This window comes from Rhinolophus sinicus, linkage group LG09, assembly GCF_036562045.2.
Source record: "Rhinolophus sinicus isolate RSC01 linkage group LG09, ASM3656204v1, whole genome shotgun sequence".
Lineage (NCBI taxonomy): Eukaryota > Metazoa > Chordata > Mammalia > Chiroptera > Rhinolophidae > Rhinolophus > Rhinolophus sinicus.
This window is the reverse complement of record NC_133758.1, coordinates 39,814,718-39,836,680: the sequence shown is the minus strand read 5'-3', so window position 1 is coordinate 39,836,680 and position 21,963 is coordinate 39,814,718. Positions and strand designations below refer to the sequence as shown.

At 36.9% G+C, this 21,963-nt stretch overlaps 1 protein-coding gene across 7 annotated transcripts in view; it reads right to left on the bottom strand.

Annotated features, from left to right (window-relative positions):
• Window positions 1–4: 4 nt before the first annotated feature.
• Window positions 5–21,963, bottom strand: part of OSBPL1A (oxysterol binding protein like 1A) — a 211,418-nt gene continuing 189,459 nt past the window's right edge. For all 7 annotated transcript variants that reach the window (XM_019741214.2, XM_019741215.2, XM_074340215.1 and 4 more), the window contains 10 exons: window positions 15,493–15,627; window positions 14,530–14,627; window positions 13,195–13,377; window positions 10,587–10,694; window positions 9,625–9,714; window positions 9,267–9,393; window positions 6,735–6,851; window positions 5,997–6,120; window positions 4,830–4,920; window positions 5–1,248 (listed from right to left, as the gene is read on the bottom strand). In XM_019741214.2, coding sequence (XP_019596773.1) covers window positions 1,146–1,248; window positions 4,830–4,920; window positions 5,997–6,120; window positions 6,735–6,851; window positions 9,267–9,393; window positions 9,625–9,714; window positions 10,587–10,694; window positions 13,195–13,377; window positions 14,530–14,627; window positions 15,493–15,627 — 1,176 coding nt within the window. In that variant the 3' untranslated portion in view covers window positions 5–1,145. The remainder of the gene's footprint in view (window positions 1,249–4,829; window positions 4,921–5,996; window positions 6,121–6,734; window positions 6,852–9,266; window positions 9,394–9,624; window positions 9,715–10,586; window positions 10,695–13,194; window positions 13,378–14,529; window positions 14,628–15,492; window positions 15,628–21,963) is intronic.

Genomic DNA, 21,963 nt, shown 5'->3' with positions numbered 1-21,963 from the left:
ACACTTTTTTTCAACATTCTAAAGCTTTTATTTAGCATCAGGTAGATTATTTCATTATAACACTTGTGAACTTCAAGACAGCAATTAAAATAATTTACTTGCAGTTACCTAAGGCCCCTGGGAATAATATCTGAGGCTGGGGTTGGGTGGATAAATATAAGATTAATGTACCCCAATTAAAGGGGCAAAGCTACTACTGTACAGTAGGTCTCCATACATATTTTAAGTACACAGGTGCTTTGCAAACTTGAAATGCACAAGACCTCCTGTTATATAGTTTGACATTTATAATACATAAGTGCAACTTAATTTCTCTGGTGGAATTTGCCACTGGAAGTTGAAGCATTTAAAAAGGTTTGTCATTATGTAATGATGATGGTGATTAAAATCTATTTCTAGGGCATTTTTGTGTATTGCTAGGTTTTCATACATATTTTCAATTGAAACATGTACAATTAAACACCTCTTATAGTCTAGACATTGATTACAGAATTGTAAAGGTCAATACAGAGCACTAAAATAAACTGAAAATGTGTATCATTTGCGTAATTCTTTAGAATTTTCAAATCAGGAATGTCTGTTCTGAATATTCAGCCATTTTTTTTCTTTTTGGAGGTGGGAAGGGGTAAAATTGAGAGGATTAGTTAGAAGAAAAGCCATCTTACGGATGTAGACTTTACAAAATGACATAACCTTCTCTCCATTTGAGCACATAAACATTGTATAGGAGAATTCTAAACATTTCAAAGTTACATCTAAAACATTGAAGCCTGACAGCATAAAATATTCAAAAATAACTTGATTTGGGATTACTATATAATTTCATAAAGCTAAAGTTACATTTAGTATAAACCTTCAGTAAATATGGCAATAGCAACCATAAAAAGCACATTCTCCATTCTCCAGCAGTTTCTCTTACCGCTCTATAAAACAGTATTCCAAATATGTTTGGATAGCAAAATTACCCATTTTCTGTAAGACTCATCACCAATATCACCTTAGCCCTACTTTTGTTTGGTGAAATGCAAGTTATGAGTGGGGTTTTCTTTCTTTAAAAGATGAGTAGAAACCAAGGGAAAGAAATTTAAAAACATATGTTTAAGACTTATTTGTAGATTAGTCAAATGCCCTGACTTGTCTGCATTTTAATAAATGTCAGGCAAATTAAAGTAGTTTCTGTCCCAGTAGCTGCCCGAGTAAAGCCAGTCCTGTGCTCCGTTGTAGGGATTAGGACCTTGATGAAACCACCTGTTGAAGAGAAAGGACAAGATTTACGGGAGAAACTTTAAAATCACAGCATACCTGCTGTTTTACTAGTTTGCAGTATTTCCCTACTGAAGCAATTCATTCTGAGTTAGGAATTTCCAAAGGGGGTGAAGAACTGATAGTTTTTCTCTTTAGAGAGCACATATGTAGAATAATATTCCAAAATGTGTAATGATACCACATAAAAGGTCTATGTATTTTCCAGAGCATCTAGCAATACTAAACAGAAGTAGGACCTTCTGTCTAGCAGGGTTGTTACAGCCAATATTTTTGTCTAATTGTTCATCCTCTAGCCCCAATAGAACACTTCTAAACAACAGAAGCACTTTTGTAGTCAGGCCTAGCAAAGTCAAGCACTTCAGAAAAGCAGGCAAATCAAAATCAGGGTAATCAAAAATAATTTTAAAAATTAACCAAGCTTTAGGCACTGTGCCATAGGATATCTTCCATACAAAGTGTAGTGAAGGAAAAAGAATTACAATGATACATTTCACAGAATAATAGATTTAATAGCAAAGGATGTTTTCTTGTTCACATGTAAGCATAGTTCTCTAAAGAACACGTCTGCAAACCTCCCTTTAGGGGTCACTTATGCTTGGGGAGAATTCTAACACTGCACTAGAGAGGAGCACCTTGGAGTTGCTGATCTGATGCACAGGATTAGGGTTTCTTTCAACTTCTAGTTCTCCTGATTTGGAGCATTCACGCCTGGAAACCTCTGCTGCTATCATCATACCCCCTCCACACACAAAAAGTCCAATTAATTTATCTTTCTAAAGTCAAACATTTTAGAAAAGCATGGGTAATGGGGAAGAGTAAGGAGGGTAAGAGGATTTCTTTGCTAGCTTTCATTCAATATTTTTGAGTCTATAGTGTCCATGGGGCAACATCAGAAAATAACATTATAAAACATTAATTCTGCACAATGCTCATATTGTGGCGGGAGATAATGTCATCAATTTTCTTGCCTCTTCACCTGCCTCTTCTCCTCTTCAAATCTTTGTCTCCATCAGTCCCTCCACTTCTTCCCCATACTCGACGTATTAAAGTCTGTGAGCTCCGCTAGGAAAATAGGTCAGGATCCCAAGCAGCCATTTTCATAAGCAGGGACCACAGTTTACAGCCTGAAAAACCCTGGCGCCTGAACTCTCTTCAAGTGAGTGGCACAAGCCGTTAGCAGCAATGTCAGCTTTTAGTGCAGAAACACTTGGGACAAGTTACAGTAAAATTTCTGAGTTTGATTTCTATGAAGCTAGCTAGCTCTATACAGGAGAAAAATGTTCCGTTACAAAGGTTACCGCACCACCTCCCCTACTTGAACTGAATGAACCAAGTTATTCAAATATACACTATCAGAAATGAAAAGAACCAAGTCTGTGAATGTGCAATCTTACCACCACCAGAAAAGTGCTCAAAGCACACATACACCCACACACACATATATATATATATTTTTTTTGACAAAGTGTCAGTAGGATCCCTGTAAAGATCTAGATATGCACGTGAGAACTACTAGTGCTATGAAACAGCTGTGGAAGGAAGCATGTGTAAGGTTCCAAATTAGAGCTCACAAACGTAGCTGCTCGCTTTTATTTTTCAGGTGACAACAGAACTGTTTGAAGCTCTGCTTTCTGAATGTTAAGACTTTATCTGACAGTAAAAATTCTTCCTGGGCTTTTCACTTATACTGTATACTTGAAAACGTGACCAGAAAAATAAGAATTAAATTAGAAATATAGTACAAAAGTGGGGTTCTACACAAAAGAGACAAGAAATAACAATAAAATGTATCAAATCTTTTCAAAAGGGATCACCATAAAGACTTGTGTCTTTGCCTGAAGGATTAATGAACTTGGAGGTTCCAATCACAGATCTGCGGCTTACTAATTGTGTGCTCTTGCATGAGTCCCTTACTAAATGAAACACACCGCATTTGGTTTCCTCCGGTACAATGAAGGAATTTGTCAACTAATGGTTTTTCAAACTCTGTTACATGGAGTTTAGGGACGTCGGGTATGTGCAGGGTGGGAGGAGGTGGGAGTGGCCCCGTCCCTCAGCCTTGATCCAAACATAGCAGCTCCACTTGCATGTGTTCTATATTTGTAGGTTCTTTATGCATTCATTAGCAACAAAGATGTGAATGCTAACAAAACGTCCAAACCCACTGGTCTAGATGATATCTAAGGTCATTTCACATTCTAATAATTATCTTCCTTTATGATGTAAAAGGGCTACCAAATAGTATCTGCTGAAATGCTTGCAAAATTCTGTTCATATTGGTTCTAAAATTGATTCACTAACTGAATTATAGGACAATGGTTTCTATTTACATGATACAAATGTAGGAAAAGTTTTTATTCTATTCTTATTTATAAGAGATTCTATTATTCAATAAAGTGACTACTAAATAACTCCTGATCCTTAAAAACTTAGAAATTTTACTGCCTCTTTCTATTTCTGAATGGAGTCCAGGATGTTACTTTATGCAAATCATATATCCATTACATGTCAAATCTCTTGTATTTGGCAGAATAAAGGTACTGTCTTAAATATCCTTGATACATGATATATACTGGGGGTACCAAAATAATGTATACACATTTTAAGAGATGTTATCTATGTATTACTTTTTGAAGTTGAATTGAATTGTGGTAGCAATGTGTAGTATGACATTCGCTCAAAAGATGGCGTTAATCAAATGAATGCTGGCGTCACCATACGACAGGCAGGACAGTCAGAGGAAATGGCGGAAGCACAGTTGTTTGAGGAGTGCAAGCCTATTTTGAAGTGGTATTTGAAAGTTGAAAATGTGGTGGAAGTACAACGACAATGGAGATGTGAGTGTGCAACAGAACCTCCAACGTGCCTAACAAGTGCACGCATTTGTGATAAGTTGGAGACACATGGTACTGTGTGAAAAACTTGAAATGGCATGCGCAGTGATACAAGTGGACTTTGGTCAGTGTTGCTCAAGCAGTAGTTTGCTGTAATCAGAAGTGTCTAGAGGCTGATAGTAACCACTTTGAGCACCTCTTGTAATCACAGAAGTCAAACATGACTTGTGTTCATCTTTTGTTATTGGTGTATATTGAGTATTACAATTTATTAGTTTTTTCCTTTCTTAAAATGGGTATACATTTTTTGGCACCGTGTGTGTGTGTGTGTGTGTGTGTGTGTGTGTGTGCGTGCACGCCTTATAATTTACTGATATATATAAACAAATGGTTTGGAACCTATTTTCATGCCCAAATCTGTCGTTCTGGAGTTTACATCTCCTCTTATATATGGAAAGGATAGTTTTGTTGGATAAGCAAGCAAGATAGTTTTCTCAATTGGTAAGAAAACTGTATGGGACTATTTTAACCTTAATTTCCAACTAATCCTTCTTCTTTGTCACACACGCAATTCTCTCAGCTTGCATATTTAGTCAGTGGAGAGGACTTTTCTTTCAGGCCTGGGAACAACTTGGCAAGGCTCACACAAGGCCTTGCTCTGCAGTTCACCACATCTGACAGCCCCGTCCCACCTGAGGGCTCAGGCAAGAGGTCTGAGAACTCACACACCTCGTCTTCCAGTCCTCTTCTGACTTGGACCTGTTTTTGCGGGCTGCTCTTTGTTTTTCTTCAAGTCGTTTTTTTTCTTCACTAGCTTGATCTAAAATAAGAACATCAATGGAAAAGTTATTCTGTGAGAAGAGACTGCCCAGCACAGCACCAAGCATAACTTTATGGAGAAGCACCATCCACGGGTATTAGAATCACTTCCGTTTTATCAGAATGCAAGCACCATCATCGACCATCAAGTTGTAACACACTCCTAGGTTTGTAAGAGGCAGAACTGGCATTCAAGACTCAGTCATATCTTTCTACAGCCTGCATTTACCCAAAGGAACCTGTTTATTCTTAAAGCTAAAAAAAAAAAACCTGTTACAATGCTTCAATGAAAAATTAGGCAGAAAAACTAAATGTGAATTTTTCTAAATTCTTAATGAGACTTTGCAGAGCTCCTGTAGATTCCATTCATAAGAAATCCAAACAACTTTCCAAAATACTGTTGCACTATCTTATTGACAATTCAAAAAGAGCATCAGAGGATTTAGTTAGAACAGGGTTTCTCAACCTTGGCACTAATGACATCCTGGACCAGATGACTCTTTGTGGGGCCCTCCTGTGCACTGTAGGACGTTCAGCTTCATCTCTGGCCTCTACCCACTTGGTGCCAGTAGTAGTTTCCCAGATGTGACAACCAAAGTCTCCAGACATTGCTATATATCCCCAGGGGAAAAAAATTGCTCCCCCACTTTGAAAGTCCCTGAATTAGAAGAAATTTAACACCGTAAGACAAAAATGTTTTAATTAACCAAGGGGAGGTAAAGTTCTTCTTAGAGGCTTACAAGGTGACATTTAAATTCTGAACTACATAGTAAAATGTTTAAAGTTGATAAAGATGCTATTATTTTTTCAAATTCCTCTCTGACATTTAAGATATGTCTCTGGTCATACACAGTATATTCAGTTATCAGTGAGTATCACTGAAATAATGGATATGAGCAAAGAAAGTCTACCTCAGATTTCCAAATTTAAAACAGAAGTTACTGAATTTAAATTTAAAAATCTATGAGAGACTAAAAACGTTTGTACTTCAATGATGCCAACATCACCAGGAATAAAACAAACCATCATCCCCACAGAAATCACTCCTCACTGGTAGCACCCTCCGATTCTACTTACCAATTTCTCCATTCTCCATAGCTCTGATGTCAGGCCGTAACCTGCAATCTGTCTTAGGAATCACACTCTCCATTTCTTTGTCTATTTCATTCAAAACCATTGCAAAGCTAGTAAAATTGTACATCTGAAAAGAAGCACACCATTCAAATTAACATATACCAAGGCACAAGGAAAAATGAAAACCCCTGAAGGTAGCATAAGTTTGATCTGACAGTAACCTCTCCTCCCTTTTATGGCAAAGATGGTCAGCCTTTCTCAGACCACACATCTAAATGTTTTCACGAAATAGGTATTATTGGTCTCAAAGAAATCTTGAAGCATGCCTCACAGAATGAATACTCTCTATCGCTATCAACTTTCAGTAGAACTAAGAGCGAAACCAGCATTGTTTCTACTCTCTTCATTGAAATCATTACTCACTGATCTGGGGGGCTTATACTGAAGAGATTGCATCATCTTGTTTTTAATGAGAGCCAGTCTTTCTCCTAAGTCATTGTTAAAGAAGCTCCCCAAAGTCCCTGCTGAACACAGCCAGGCACCAGAGGGGCTGGCTGGCATGAATGCACTGGGCCTCAGAAGGGACACTGAACACAGAAGGCAGCAGGGGGGGCACAGCTGAGGAGCATTTCCACGACAACCTGCCCCCTTTTGCCTGGGCTGGCCTTGCATGTGCTGGGGAAAGAACACCACCATGCTCAGTGCAAACAGCGAGGCCACATTCAGCAAGCCCTGTCTCACCTGAGCAGAATTTGGAGGCCGTGGGGCTATTCGCCACAGGAGGACACTTCCAGGGATAACAAACACACTTTCAGAATCTGGCATCGGCATTTCATCTGACTCCTCAGATGTGCTCATCTGGAAGAACCAACACATGAATAAAAGCAAAATGCTTTCAAAAGAAGATACTTACGAATTAGAAACTGAGCACCATTTATTGCACACCACTGAAGGCAAACCGCATGAGGGCGGGGCACCACGGCCTTCTCATTCTTATCTCCTTACCTTTTCCCACAATATAGGGAGTGAGTAAAACACTTGCTGCACGACTTAAGCGCCATGAGTCACCGGGTGTTACATCAATTAGTGGTATTTGCATTTGAGGCATTATTACCATCATTCTTTACTCTGGTGTTTTAATGTTTTTAAAGCTTTTTAAAAAAGACAGAATAACTCCTTAGAATATTTACTGGAAAATTGTAAAGAACTTCAAGCAAAGGTTAAATTCTTGGAGCAGTTAGCTAAATTATCAATGACACAAAACTAGCAGAGATCCCAAAAGCATGTGACTAAACAAGAATTTTAAAAGATGACAGGCTAAATAGGAAACTAACTTTTTTTTTTTGGCTGCCCCTCATAGGCCAGAGCTATGCTAGGAGCTCTCTCTATATTTAGTCCTTACATAATAAATCTATGAGGTTATATTATTACCAGTTTATCTATAAAGGCTTTAAGCCTTCGGAAGGTGAATATCCCCAATGTCAGATTAGAACGACTACATGAGACACTTTCAGTGAATACGTAGTTTAAAAAACAGCACAGGGAAGCAACCACACTGATGACGACAAATCTCCCGTGGCATCTGAATATGCTCAGGGACATCAGAAATCTATGGTAGCTAGATGCACGCAAGGAGAGACTAGGAAAGGAGTGAATGTGTGGAAATAATTTCTGTCTCCAAGGCGTAAGGCCACTTTTCTACAAAGACTGACCAGGGATTTATGGGACATGAGGAAAATTTTCTGCAATTCCGCCAATGTCCTTTGCTGTCCTCGACCCCACCTCTGTAACAGGAGGGTGGATGACGTGTGTGTTGGTGAAGTTGTGTTTGCCAAGTTGCCTTGTACTGGCTGGAGCTGCTGCTGAGGAATTTGTATCAGGGCTCCCAGAATCCTGGATTATTTCCTTCTGCAGCCCCATCAGTTTCATAACAGCTGCAGAGAGGTGTCAGTGCACCTCCCAGAATGAAGAAAAAGCAGGTAGGATGTGAGCAGGAGAGCAGAATTGTGCACAGACAGATGAAGGGAAATAGAAAGAAGGAAAAAAAGCCAAAGCCCCCGGAAAATAGTACGTTCTGGTCATTTAATAAAATTATTTTCACCTCAGGACCATAGTTAACTTGATTTACAAAGAAAGTTACTCATAAATACACCTTCTGTTTTTGAGGAAGATTAGGGCTTTTGCATGCAGAAGAACTACCCAAAGAGCCCCACAGACTACACTTCGGAAGGTCTGTGGTAAGTCTGGGAGCCTGCAGGCCCTCCGATGATGTCCAGGTTGCTAGTCCGCCGACATACTTTGAAAAGAAAGGACGTTAGCCATCTTTACTATGAGCTGATGCTATTCAGAGCCCTTTACCTTTATCCAGTCATTTGACAAGCAGGTCCTATAATTATCTCCATCTTACAAAGGAAGGCACTGGGGCAGAGAGGAGGTGCCAAGTCTGCGTAAGGGTGTACGGTGCAGAAATGGTGGAAACAGGCTTCTAACCCAGAGTGTGTGCTATGAACCATGACACCCGTCACTGGAAAGGGATCAGTCTTCAAATATTTCCTGTCCAAACAGGTGCAATCTTTCTTTAGCTCTCAGCTCCCCTGCCTGGAGGGAAGGGACAGGAGTCTGCTGAACGTTAGAGCCTCCTTGGGGCTCTGAGACAAGAAGCTATGTGCCTCACATGCGAGAAGTACCATCAGGACATTAACTGTCCCATGAGGAAGAAAGTTTAATAACAGAAGAACAGCGGTCCAGGAATGACTCCCTTAGCGATGCGTCTTAGCTTCAGTGATTTAGAGATGAGGGAGAGGCCACAAAAATGCTGATAAGCATGAAAATGTAGACGATAATTTGGGAGGAAATTTTAAATATTCAACTGATCTCAACTTCTAATGCACATAAACAGAAAGGAAGAAAAGAAAATTTGTCTGAGGTAGACAAACTTCCAACTTTCCAAAGGTATGAATTCAATCAAAGCTATGTAAATTCAAACAACTGCACATAATTACCAAACCGGCACACACCCATACTCTATATAAGATTATGCCAAACATTAGCTACTAAGGCAGATTATCTGTTCCTGAGAAAGATTCAAGGATATATCAGTTATACCTCAATAAAAAAAATAAAAAAAAGATTCAAGGAGGAAAATTACATGCATTAGCAACCATAAAAAAAAAAAAAGTCAAACTGTGACCCAATAATAGGCCACCACCAAAAGGATTAGTACAAATTTAAGAGTCCAATGATTCCTTCAATACCACCTCACAGGATGTTCACCTGTTTGCTGTTCTTCTTCTCTTCAGTATTTTTCTTATCGTTTTTTTTGTAAGCATCAAAAGTGGCAGGGTCAATACTGTATAAACATTCAGTCCACTTCCCATACAGGGCACAGAGCTTCCTTTTGCTGTCAAGAGAAACTGATGTTTAGCCAACAATTTAAACCAGTGTTTTGAGTATTATAAAGATGCTTATGAATCAGATTCTTTGAAAGAACAGATATTTCCTTGTAGAAAAAAGATTTTTTTTTTTTAACTTATTGAAATGCTTGTTTCCTAGGTTATGGCAGATTTTAATACTAACGTTTTATTTAGTGAACGATACCTATAGTACTCAAGATTTAAAATGGATATTTTACCTTTTATCTTGAATGTAGCCTTCAACTTTGTGTAATTCCTTACCAAAAAGGCCACATGGCTTAAAATTCAGCACACACTTGTCCCCAGTCCTGCGGAGGAGATATGAAGCTCAGATTACCATGCAACGTGCAAGAAGTAGTAGGGAATAATGACTATACTAACCTTTTTAGCAACAGTGGCTGTTTACACATTTTCTAACACATGTCAGATTCCATGCAGAGGTTATCATGATTAATCCTTACTTAGTACTGGGCCCATCATAAAGAAAAGGTGAGCAGGATTCATAAAGAATAAGTTGCTATGGAATGAATGTTTGTGCCCCCGCCCCAAATTCCTATGTTGAAGTGGTAATCCCCAATGTGATGGCATTTGGAGGTTATCAGGTCACGAGGGTGGAGCCCCGGTGAATAGGGTTAGTGCCAGTAAAATAAGAGACACGAGAGATGATCTCTCTCCCTGCCATGTATGGATACGATGCCAACCGAGAACAGGCTTCATCGGACATCAAATCTGCTGACCCACTGATCTGGGATTTCCCAGCCTCCAGAACTGGGAGAAATAAATTACTGCAGTTTAATCCAGTTTGTGGCATTCTGTTACAGCAGCCCGAGCTAACACACTTGCCTAAGGTCACAAAGTAGGCTTTGAACCCAATTCTTTACAATTTTTATGTCCCTCCCATCCCACTCCCCAGTGTGCATAATATGAACTAAACAATATAAGCAAAATGAGCTGAGGCTGGAATTAAAATTCACAGAGGCTGGGAGAGCTCAGTGTTCACCTAATCAGAAACTTTAATGAACTCTGTTCATTAAATGGATGGGTGTCTATTTATTTAACAATTACATTTCCTGTACTTAATTTATCATCAGGCTCTTCTAGAGCTTTTTTTAAAAAATGAAGTCCACTGATACCGTATGATGACCATTACAGAGATACATAAGGACCCTAAGTGTCTTACTTGTGGTTGGTGATTTCCACGTTGCCGTACTGCTCAATCCAGAGCTTACCCACAATGATATTATGCACACAGCAGGTAGGATTTGTCCATGTATATGCTTCATTGTGTCTAAAAAACAAAAATAAAACCAAAACCCACAAAAATAAGTGAGAAGTGTTATTTTGTTTAAAAAGTGCATTTGTCTCAAATGACATTACTCAGGATAACAAATCAGAGTTCTGGAGATAACTAGCGCTACTGGGATTAACACAGAGTAAAACAGCTGCTGTCACCTGACCACTCTTACCGTTTCTTAAAAGGATGCAAAAGCTTAAGGAAAAAAACTCTACACTTCCACCAAATGCCAAATAAACTATGCAAATAATCACCTTAAGAATTCAAAAGTTAGGTGAAAATACATAGAAAAGTAAAATTAAATTACAGGTAGAAAATAAAAATGAAGGCCGATTAGTATTTAGCACTTTCCGGAGGAAATATTTTCCAGCTCACCAACGGGAAAAACTCACATATGTGAATAAGCTTGAATTTTGCATATCCTTTGCTTTTGAAAATATCTGCTTTATATGTTCATACATTTATCCTTAAACACATGTTTTTTAAATTTATTTTTAATTACATACGGTGAAATTCACCTTTGTTGGTGTACAGTTCTATGAGTTTAATCACGTAGAGATCTGTATAACCACCACCACAACCAGAATACAGAACAATTCTATCACCCTTCACAAAATTCACTCATGCTGCCCCTCCCATCCCTAATCTCTATTTCATCCCTACTCCCTAAATAACTCATCTATTCTCCATTGCAACAGTTTTGCCTTTTCCAGGATGCCATAAAAATAAGATATACCATGTAACTTTTTGAGATTAGCTTCTTCAATTTGTATAATGCCTTTTACATTCTATGTATCAATAATTTGTTCTTTCTTATTTCTGAGCAGTGTTCCACTGTATGGATGTACCATAGTTTAACCATTCACTCATTGAAGGGTATTTTAGAGTGCATTCAGTTTTTGGTGATTATGTATAACAGTGCCATAAACATTTGTGTACAGGTTGTTGTGTGAACATCAGTTTTCATTTCTCTAGAGTAAATACCTACAAGTGGACCTGCTGAGTCACATAGTAAATATATGGTTAACCTTATAAGAAATTGCCAACTATTCTCCAGAGTGACTCTACATTTGAATGTAGACTCTTAAAATCCTCTTAAAATCTTCTGGAGCATATTGATGGTTTGTTTTGTCTTGTTTTTTGCAGGTGATTATAGTTTCAGGCCATAAGTCCTGACCCACTTTCTGTGGCCTCTGCTTTTAGTGTCAGTTTAATTTTCAAAGACTTTTCAGTGCTGTTCAGATCCATCCCTCAATAGCCATTTGGGGGCCTGAGCACCAGTCCACACAGTAGTTCAGGTCGCAAGGCCATTTGGGGCCATTTCAAAGCAAGAGCACAAGGAGAAGCTTAGGAATCCACACACAGCTTTACGGGACCCCCTTCTTGAGCTTCCTCCTCTCTGTGGTTTTCCCCACACGCTCAGACACCAGAGGGGTTGGCTAGCAAGCTGGGGTTTTAGCTTCTCTGCTCTGTCTTGCATTTTTCACAACTGGGTCTTCCTTTGGGGCAAAGAGATGAGAAAAAAAAAGAGAAAAAAGTAACAGGGATTCTCCTCTCACTCTTTGGACCAAAGGAGCCCCTTTTTCCAGCTCCTCTGGACAAGAAGAAAGCCTTTTTCTGAATTTTAGGTACTTGTGTGGCTGCTGCTGCCACTACCATTACAGGTAATATACCCATGGGTCCTAGAGTTTGTTTCGGACAAGGCAGGGAGAGAAAAATAAAAAGGATTTCTCCCATTCTCTCTATCCTACACGGGCATCTTTCCAGGTTCTCTAACCAAAAAAAAAGAGGGTTTCTCTTGGAACTTTTTCTGTCTGCCTCCACTGCCCAGATTCTGAGATTCGGGCCGCTCTGACTCTAAGGCAGGAGACATTGGCATGGGGGGCGGGGCAAAACCAAGAAACTCACTGCTACATGGGTCTTCAGGTTTTTGGTTCTCTCCTGAATTGACCTGTTATTAATTACTTTTCAAAGTCTTCAGATAGTTGTTTTATGTCTCCTATCCAGGTCTTTCATTGTAATCAGTAGGAAAGATAGGCTAGAATGGGCTTATTAACTATCTTAAATAGAACTGAAACTGCCTTTGCATATAAGGCAAATCTTTTTTTCTAATGGAAAGGAACTTCCAACTTACCTAATGTCCAAAATGTGCCACACAATTGTTATTTCAATATTTCTCAAAGTGAATTCATTTTGAAAGATGGTGGGACACAACATTACCACCGTAATATATAGGCAGCTTCTTTCCTAAAACTTGACATGGAGTGACAAACTCCATTCTGTCTTAAAATAGATCCAAACACCATAGTGAAACATCAAGTTATACTTTTAAAAACATACCTAGATTGATTAACAAGCTAATGCCATGTTTCTCAAGGTTTTTTACATGGAGGTAGATAACTGACTTCATAAAAGCTGTTTCTTTATCTACAGTTTTTGAACAAGATCAGGTCTGTGTGCAAATGTATATACAAATGGCTTGATTCCAACTTACTCAAGAAGCTCCAAGGTAATGGTTCCTTTGGGTTCTGCTTCTACACTTTTCCCCCAGAACTTCAGTTTGGGATAGATTGAGCCATGAAAGATGAAATCATTGTTTAATCCTTCAGCATGAAACGCACTAATGGGTGGGTGATGGCTGACCTGCTCAGAGATGAGTCTGAAACCAAGGTCATCTCTTAAGATTAAAAAAAACAAAAAAAGCAACACAGTGATTAATTCTTATTAGGGAATGTGTGTACCTTATTGTCATTTCCTTTAAAAAGCTATATAAGTAAACAATTCTTTATCACCCTGGAAGAATAACAATATATGAGAAACTGTACAAACGCAACTCAAACTGCTAAATCCAATGTTATTATAATTCTAGTTACTTGAACACATTAAAATAAAGAACACCCATAAGAATTTGGGTGAGTTGCACGAATTGATTGATAATACTAGCCATGTAAATTTAAAATTTATTCCATTTATATTGAGATAGAAGAATTTAGTGTGTCTATTTTCAAACATCCTAGGGAATAAATGAAAACAAAACTTGTGCAGAGAAGAGCAAGATTCATTCAGAAAAACTAAAGCCAAATGAATTCCTAGTTATGTGTAAACAAGAAGCAGGTTACAGCAGGCAAACAGAACTGCAGATGTAGGTGCATGTATTGCCTTCATGACAACAGTATGAATTTATACTAATATGTTATATGGTTATTAACAAAATCCAATCATGTCTTATGAGCTATGTAAGAAGAAAGGCAGATAATGAATCCAAAATGATTAGGAATACTGAAATCTTCATAATTAGTTTTTTAAAAATTAAATTTATTGGGGGGGACAATGGTTAGCAAAATTATATACGTTTCAAGTATACATTTCTATAACACATCATCTATATATTGCATTGTATATTCACCATCCAGAGTCAGTTCTCCTTTCATCACCATATATTTGACCCCCTTTACCCTCATCTACTACCCCCCTCCCCTCCTTATCCTCTGGTAACCACTAAACTATTGTCTGTGTCTATGAGTGTTTGTATCTTTCTTTGTCTTGTTCATTTGTTGCTTTCAGTTTTATATCCCACATATAAGTGATGTCATACAGTTCTTGAGTAATTACTTTTTATAATGGTACATTTTATGTATGTTTCAATATTTTTGACATAGTCCCTAAAGCAGTAAGTATCATAGAAACAAAAGTCAAAATTGTTAACTTGATTCAGTCATACAAAATTGTTGTTGATAATGCTCAAAATAGTTTTTTTCGCTTTCATTTGAAAAGCTATATAAATCACGCAAATTCAATTATCCATCTGGAATAGAGGGAAAGATCTCACCGAACCAATTCGTAAGTCTCTCCCAGAAGCGGGTTGAAAGGCTTTCCAGTGCGTTCCCACTGAGAAGCAACAGCAGATACAGCAAATGCAGCTACACACTGTGGAACGGAGCATTAGAAGTTAAAAACAGCTCAGCTTGCTACGCATTCTTTCAGGAACTGAAAGTTTGCTGAACATAGTAATTTACAAAATTATTTTGAGGAGTTTAATTGCTTTGGATTTTTAATATGGTTCTAGCAACTTAATATGCAAACATGAATATTCAGAATGAAAATTACTGAGTCTATTCCTATAGCGTCATTCCCAACTGTGTTTTTTATAACACTCTAAAAAGTTCTACAAATTCTCTCAAGCCCAAAACTTTCAATTCCTTTAACATTTCTAAAAAGTACAACACTTTTAGGATAGGGGAGAAAAGAAAGAACAAATTGGTGTGAAGCCCAATGAAGTTGGGAAAACTTATTCATATTAAATGAAAAGACAGAAAGCTTCCATTTAGAACGTTCTTGCTTTGTGTGAAGCAGAACAATGTACCTACTATACTCTGCCTGAGTCTGCTCCATCCATATACATCAAATAAACATCTTCTATTCAAAAGAAAATTAAAAAGTGCTCTCCTGTTGTCTTTTGTTTTAACCTATAGCAGTGTGTGTGTGTATATATACATATATAAGCATAAATGTACATATTTTTGTATGTATGTGTGCATTCATTCCTTCTTGGAAACACCGGGAAAGTCTGAAAGAAGAAAGATTGAATTTTTTTCCCAACACAATGAATGCTACTTTGTAAAATGAAGACTCAGGAACACAGAGGACACTCCAAACATGCTGGCTATGTTTTACTAACATTTCCCAACCTCACATTGGACTTAACACTAATTCGGTGTCAGTGCGTTTGGGATAGGAGTGGTAAAGAAGTTTCTAAGACTTAAACCTTTTCTAGTACTTGCTTGACACATACCTGCATCCTTTCCACAGGATCAGAAAATGAACTGGCCTTATGGATGAGGTATGTATGCTCCATATATTCAGTGAGTCGCTGTAGGAAGCTCAAAGGCTCATTGAATATGACTGGCATCGTAATCTTGGATAGTTCCTGTTTAACAAAATGAAAACCATTATGTCCCATCAACACAACATACTTATCTGCTGCTATCTTTATATAACATGAACCTGGAAAGGAAGTAACAGAAATAGCAACCCATGAAATTAATATCTGTTCAATTTCACAAATCTTTCCAGAGTACCTAACAGTATGGAGTACATTGTTCTAGATCTTGAAGGAAACACAAAGATGATGCAAACATTCTCCTTGACCATCTAGTGCTGAGCACAAGGCGATGGCTATTACTAACCCGGCCTCAGATCTGAATTAGCAAATGGGATATAAAGGTGATCAGGCACAAAAAGCAAAAATCTCCATAATGGACTAGGGATCAATCACATACACTATCTTTATGGATAATTTTCCAAGAAAAATTTCAGGCTGTTTTTAACTGACAACACTGAGACTTTCTGAACACCAATCTACCATAAATTGTGGGCTAGGGTACTAGAAGACTACTCTGTATTTTGCAGAATAGATTTTAAATTCTGTCTGCCTGAATGACACAATCACAGACTTCCAAAAAGAATTTAATGATTGGGCAGGGGGTCTCTGGCCTGAATTGCAACCTTTGAACTCTGTTTACCATATGCCACCAGCAAGCAACAGCACCATGCGGTCCTTTGAAACATTCATTAGGTAACAAACTTATCCTGGTATTTTTCTCATGATCTTCCCAACCTCCCACCTACCATTATTTACTTTTCCCTTGGGAATCGGATCTTTCATGAAACCTGCTGACTTAAAGTCAAATGGTCAACACTGCAAGATGCCATCCAGGTTGAATGCTACCTGTCCCAGCTCTGATGCTTTCCCCCTAAATATCCACATTCTTACCGATCTGCCCAATTAAAAATAATGCAACCTTCCCAAAACTACAGTTGGAGCACACTTAAAAAAAATCATTACCATAAAATATTCCAGAACAAAGACATGTAGCAACTCAACATAATTAAAAGAAACGGTAGTGTACCACTTCTGCCTCAATGAGAGGACCAGGGAGGATAAAATCTATAAAGAGATAAAGAAAAGAAGGTTCAACTATATATACCCTAAGATCTCATTAAATCCGGAAATTCAGTGTTGGGGAGAAGTAAAAAAAACTGGAACTTATTTGTTAGAAAAGAAACCAATAGAGGAATACATAACTCTCAATGAAACATATAATAATACAGAAGTAAAAACATGAAAATGCTCCTCTCCCCAGAGGCAAAGCCCTATCAACATTTTGGGAGACAGCTGTGTATTCACACACGATGTGTATTCATATACACACATATATTTTTGTGTGTTTTTTAATGCATGGGATCTGCTCTATATATTGACCCATAACTTGCTCTTTTCACTTTTACTGTGTTGTGGAGGTCTTACACACATGTGCGTAAATCACTGAATCTGCCAAGTACTTTGTGATTGCTGGATAGTGTAACGGTAAGACCAGAGAACCAGACTGAGTTCCACTGATGGCTTTCTCACCTACTAGCTTTGTGATTATGGCCAAGTTAAACTCTGCCAGCTTCCTCATCAATAACATGGCGCTAATGTAATAGTATCTACCACAAAGCATTGTTCTAAGATCAATACTTACAAAACACTTAGAACAGTTCTGGGCACATTAGTAAATGCTATATGTGTTTGTTAAAAACAAAAAGAGTCTAGGTATAGATATACCATGAATTATTTAATCATATATCTTTTAGAACATGGCTAAATATGGCTTTATTATAGATTTCTCTAAGTGGAATTTCTGGGTTAAATGTCTACTCATTTAAAATTTTTTATGGTGACTACCAAGTTAAATGTCTTCCAAAAAGGTTTACCAATTTATACTCCCACCAATGCTGCAAGAGAGCCAGATCTTTTAATGTCAAAGAAAGGGCACTACTTCTAATCTGTTCATTTGGTCATGTTCACTCTTTCTTCAGAGATATTTAACTGAAGAATATTCTAATGTTGTAAATGGTGGTAGCTGAATCACTTATAACTAGTATGAAGATAAAAGACATTAAAATGTTAAAAATATTTAAAGTATTAAAAATAACTATAATAATACTTTGTTAATGTGTATACCATGTAACAAAATGTAAGTTATGACATCAGAAACATAAAATGCAGGGAATGTAAAAAGTAGAACTTTTATATGCATTTGAAGTTCTTATCAGCTTAAAATAGACTGTTATAAATGTAAGATATTTTATGTAAGCCTCATGAAGCACCACCAGAAATCAAAAATCTATCATAGATACATAAAATGTAAAGAGAAAGGAATCAAAGCATACTGCCACAGGAAAACATAAATCACAAAGGAAGAAAGCAAGAGGGGAACAAAGGAACCAAGTAATTACAAAATGCCAGGAAAAGAAAAATTCAAATGTCAACAGTAAGTCCATACCTATTAGTAATTACTTTACATATAAATAGTCAACAGTAAGTTCATACCTATTAGTAATTACTTTACATATAAATAGACTAAATTATCCTATCAAAAGACACAGAGTGCCTGAATGGATTAAAAAAAAACAAAAGCAAAAACAGACAAACAGAAAAACCAAGACCTAACCATATATTGCCTGCAAGAGAATCACTTCAGCTTTAAGGGCACACAAGGACCCAAAGTGAAGGGTTGGAAAAAGTATTCCATGTAAATGGAAACCAAAAGCAAGCAGGAGTAGCTATATTTACATCAGACAAAAAAGCCTTTAAGCCAAAAACTAACAAGACAGGTCATTATATAATGACAAAGTGGTCAATTCATCAAGAAGATATAACAATTATAAATATTTATGCACCTCATATAGGAGCATCTAAATATATAAAGCAAATATTAATAGATCTGAAGGGAGAAATAAATAGCAAAACACTAGTATTAGAGAACCTCAATACCCTACTTTCAACAATGGATAAATCATCCAAACAGAAAATCAATAAGGAAACACTGGATTTAAATGACACCTTAGACCAGATAGACCTGATAGACATATAAAGAACATCCCATACAAAAGCAGCAAAATACACGTTGTTCTCAAATACACATGAAACATTTTCCAAAATAGCCACAAAACAAGTCTTAAAATTTTAAGAAGACTGAAATCATATCAAGCATCTTTTCTGACCACAATGATATGAAATCAGAATTAAATTACAAGATGAAAACTGGGAAATTCACAAATATGTAAAGATTAAACAACACGCTACTGAACAACCAATGGGTCAAAGGAGAAATCAAAATATATCTTGAGACAAATGAAAATGGAAATACAACATAACAAAACTTATAGGATACAGCAAAAGCATTTCTAAGAGGGAAGTTCATAGCAATAAACATCTAATTAAGAACCAAGAAAAATCTCAAACACCCAGCCTAACTTTACACCTCAAGGAACTAGAAAAAGAAGGACAAACTACACCCAAAGTTAGTAGAAGGAAGGAAACAAACATCAGAGTAGAAATAAATGAAATAGAGACTAAAAAGACAATGGGACAGATCAAGGAAACTGAGAACTGGTTTTTTGAAAAGATAAACAAGATAGACAAACCTTTAGGTACACTCACAAACAAAGAAGATTCAAATAAATGAAATTATAAATGAAAGAACAGAACACAAATACAAAAGATCATAAGAGACTACTTAAACAATTAGATGCCATCAAACAGAACACTGTAGAGGAAATAGATAAATTCTTAGAACATACAACCTACGAAGACTGAAAATCTGAACAGCTCAATTACTATGAAGGAGACTGAAGCACTAATCAAGTACCTCCCAATAAACAAAAATCCAGGACTTGAAGGCTTCACTAGTGAATCCTGCCAGACACTTGAAGAATAAATACTTATCCTTCTATAACACTCCCAAAAAACAGAAAAGGAGGGAAGATTCCTTAGTTTATGAGGCCAACATTTCCCTAATATCAAAATCAGATAAGAACACAAGAAAATTATAGGCCAACATCCCCGATGAATATACATGCAAAAATCCTCAACAAAATATTAGTGAACTGAATTCAACAGTACATTAAAAGGATTGATCACATACCACATTCAAGTGGGATTTATTCTAGGGATGCAAAGATGGTACAAGACCCTCAAATCAATCAATATGACATGCTACATTAACAAAAAGATAAAAATCATATGACCATTTTAATAGATGCAAAAAAAGCATTTGACAAAATTCAACATCTTTTCATAAAAATTTTCAACAAACTGGATAAAGAGGGAACATACCTCAACATAATAAAAGCCATATAAGACAAGCCCACAGTTAACATCATACTCAATGGTGAAAAGCCAAACGCTCTTCCTCTAAGATCAGAAACAAGACAAGGTTGCCTACTCTCACCACTTTTATTCAACGTAGTACTGAAAGATCTAGTCAGAGTAATTAATTAGGCAAGAAAAAGAAATAAAAGGCATCCAGATTGGAAAGAAAGAAATAAAACTTTCACTATTTGCAGGTGAGATATTATATACAGAAAACCCTAGAGACTCCATCAAAAAACTGTTAGAACTAATAAATGAATTCGATAAAGTTGCAAGATACAAAATCAATACGTAAAAATCTATTGCATTTCTATACAATAACAAATTATCAGAAAGACAAATAAAGAAAATAATCCCATTTACAATAGCATTAAAAAAATACCTTTGAATAAATTCAAAATACTTTTGAATAAACAGGTGAAAAATCTAAACACTAGAAACTATAAGATATTAATGAAAGAAATTGCAGAATACATAAATATATGGAGAGATATTCTGTGCTCATGGGTTGGAAAAATTAATATTGTTAAAATGTCCATATTACCCAAAGCAATTTATAGATTCAATACAATCCCTATCAAAATTTCAATGACATTTTTCACAGAAATAGGAAAAAATCCCTAAAATTTGTATTTGTATAAACTCCAAATAGCTAAAGCAACCTTGAGAAAAAACAAAGCTGGAGGTATCACATTTCCTAATTTCAAACTATATTACAAACCTATAATAATCAAAACAGTATGGTATGGCACAAACACAGACACATAGATGAATGGAACAGAATGGAGAGCACAGAAATAAACCCATGCATATATGGTCAATTAATTTTAGACAAAGGAGCCAAGAATATACAATGGGGAAAGAACAGTCTGTTCAATAAATGGTGTTGAGAAAACTGAACAGCCATATGCAAAAAAATGAAACTGGATCCTGATTTTACACCATACACAAAAATCAACTCAAGATGGATTTAAAGACTTCAACATAAGAATTGGAACCGTAAAATGTCTAGAAGGAAACATGGGGGTAAGGTCCTTGACATTAGTCTTGCTGATGATTTTTTTGGATCGGAGACCCAAAACAAAGACAACAAAATAAAAAACTAGTGGTACTACATCAAACAAAAAGCTTGTGCACAGCAAAGGAAATCACCAACAAAATGAGAAGGTAACCTAATGAATGGGAGAATATATTTGTAAATCATATCTCTGATAAGGGGTTAGTATCCAAAATATATAAAGGACAGAAAAACAAATAATCCTATTAAAAAGTGGGCAGAGGAATTGAACATACATCTTTCCAACGACATACAGAAGTACATAAAAAGATGCTCAGCATCACTAATTATCAGGGAAATGCAAATCAAAACCACAATAAGGTATCACCTCATACCTGTTAGAATAACTATTATCAAAAAGACTAGATAAATGCTGTCAAGGATGTGGAGAAAAGGGAACCCTTGTTCATTACTGTTGGAAATGGAAACTGGTACAGTCACTAGGGAAGACTGTACAGAGTTTCCAGCAAGCCCACTTTTTGGCTATACATCCAAAGGAAATGAAACCATTATCTCAAAGAAGCATCCATACTCCCGTGTTCACTGCAGCATTATTTACAATAGCCAAGGTATGGAAACGACCTCAGTGTCCATCAATGGATGAATGAATCAAGAAAGTGGGGTGTGTGTGTGTACACACAATGGAATATTTATCAGTATTAAAAAAGAAGGAATTCCTGCCATTTGCGACAACATGGATGAACATGGAGGGCATTTACGCTAAGTGAAAGAAGCCAGACAGAGAAAGGCAAATACTGCATGGTATCACTTATATATGGAACCTGAAAAAAGAAGTCCAAGTCGTAGAAACAGAGTAGAAAGGTGGTTGCCAGGGGCTGGGAGTAGGAGAAATAGGAAGACGTTGGTGAAAGGGGACAAATCTTCAGTTACAAGATAAATGAGGTCTGGCGATCTGTGTCATATGGTGACTATAGGTAACACTGTGTTGTATAAATGAAATGTGCTAGGAGAGTAGAATTTAAATGTTATCAAAAAAAGAGGGGCGG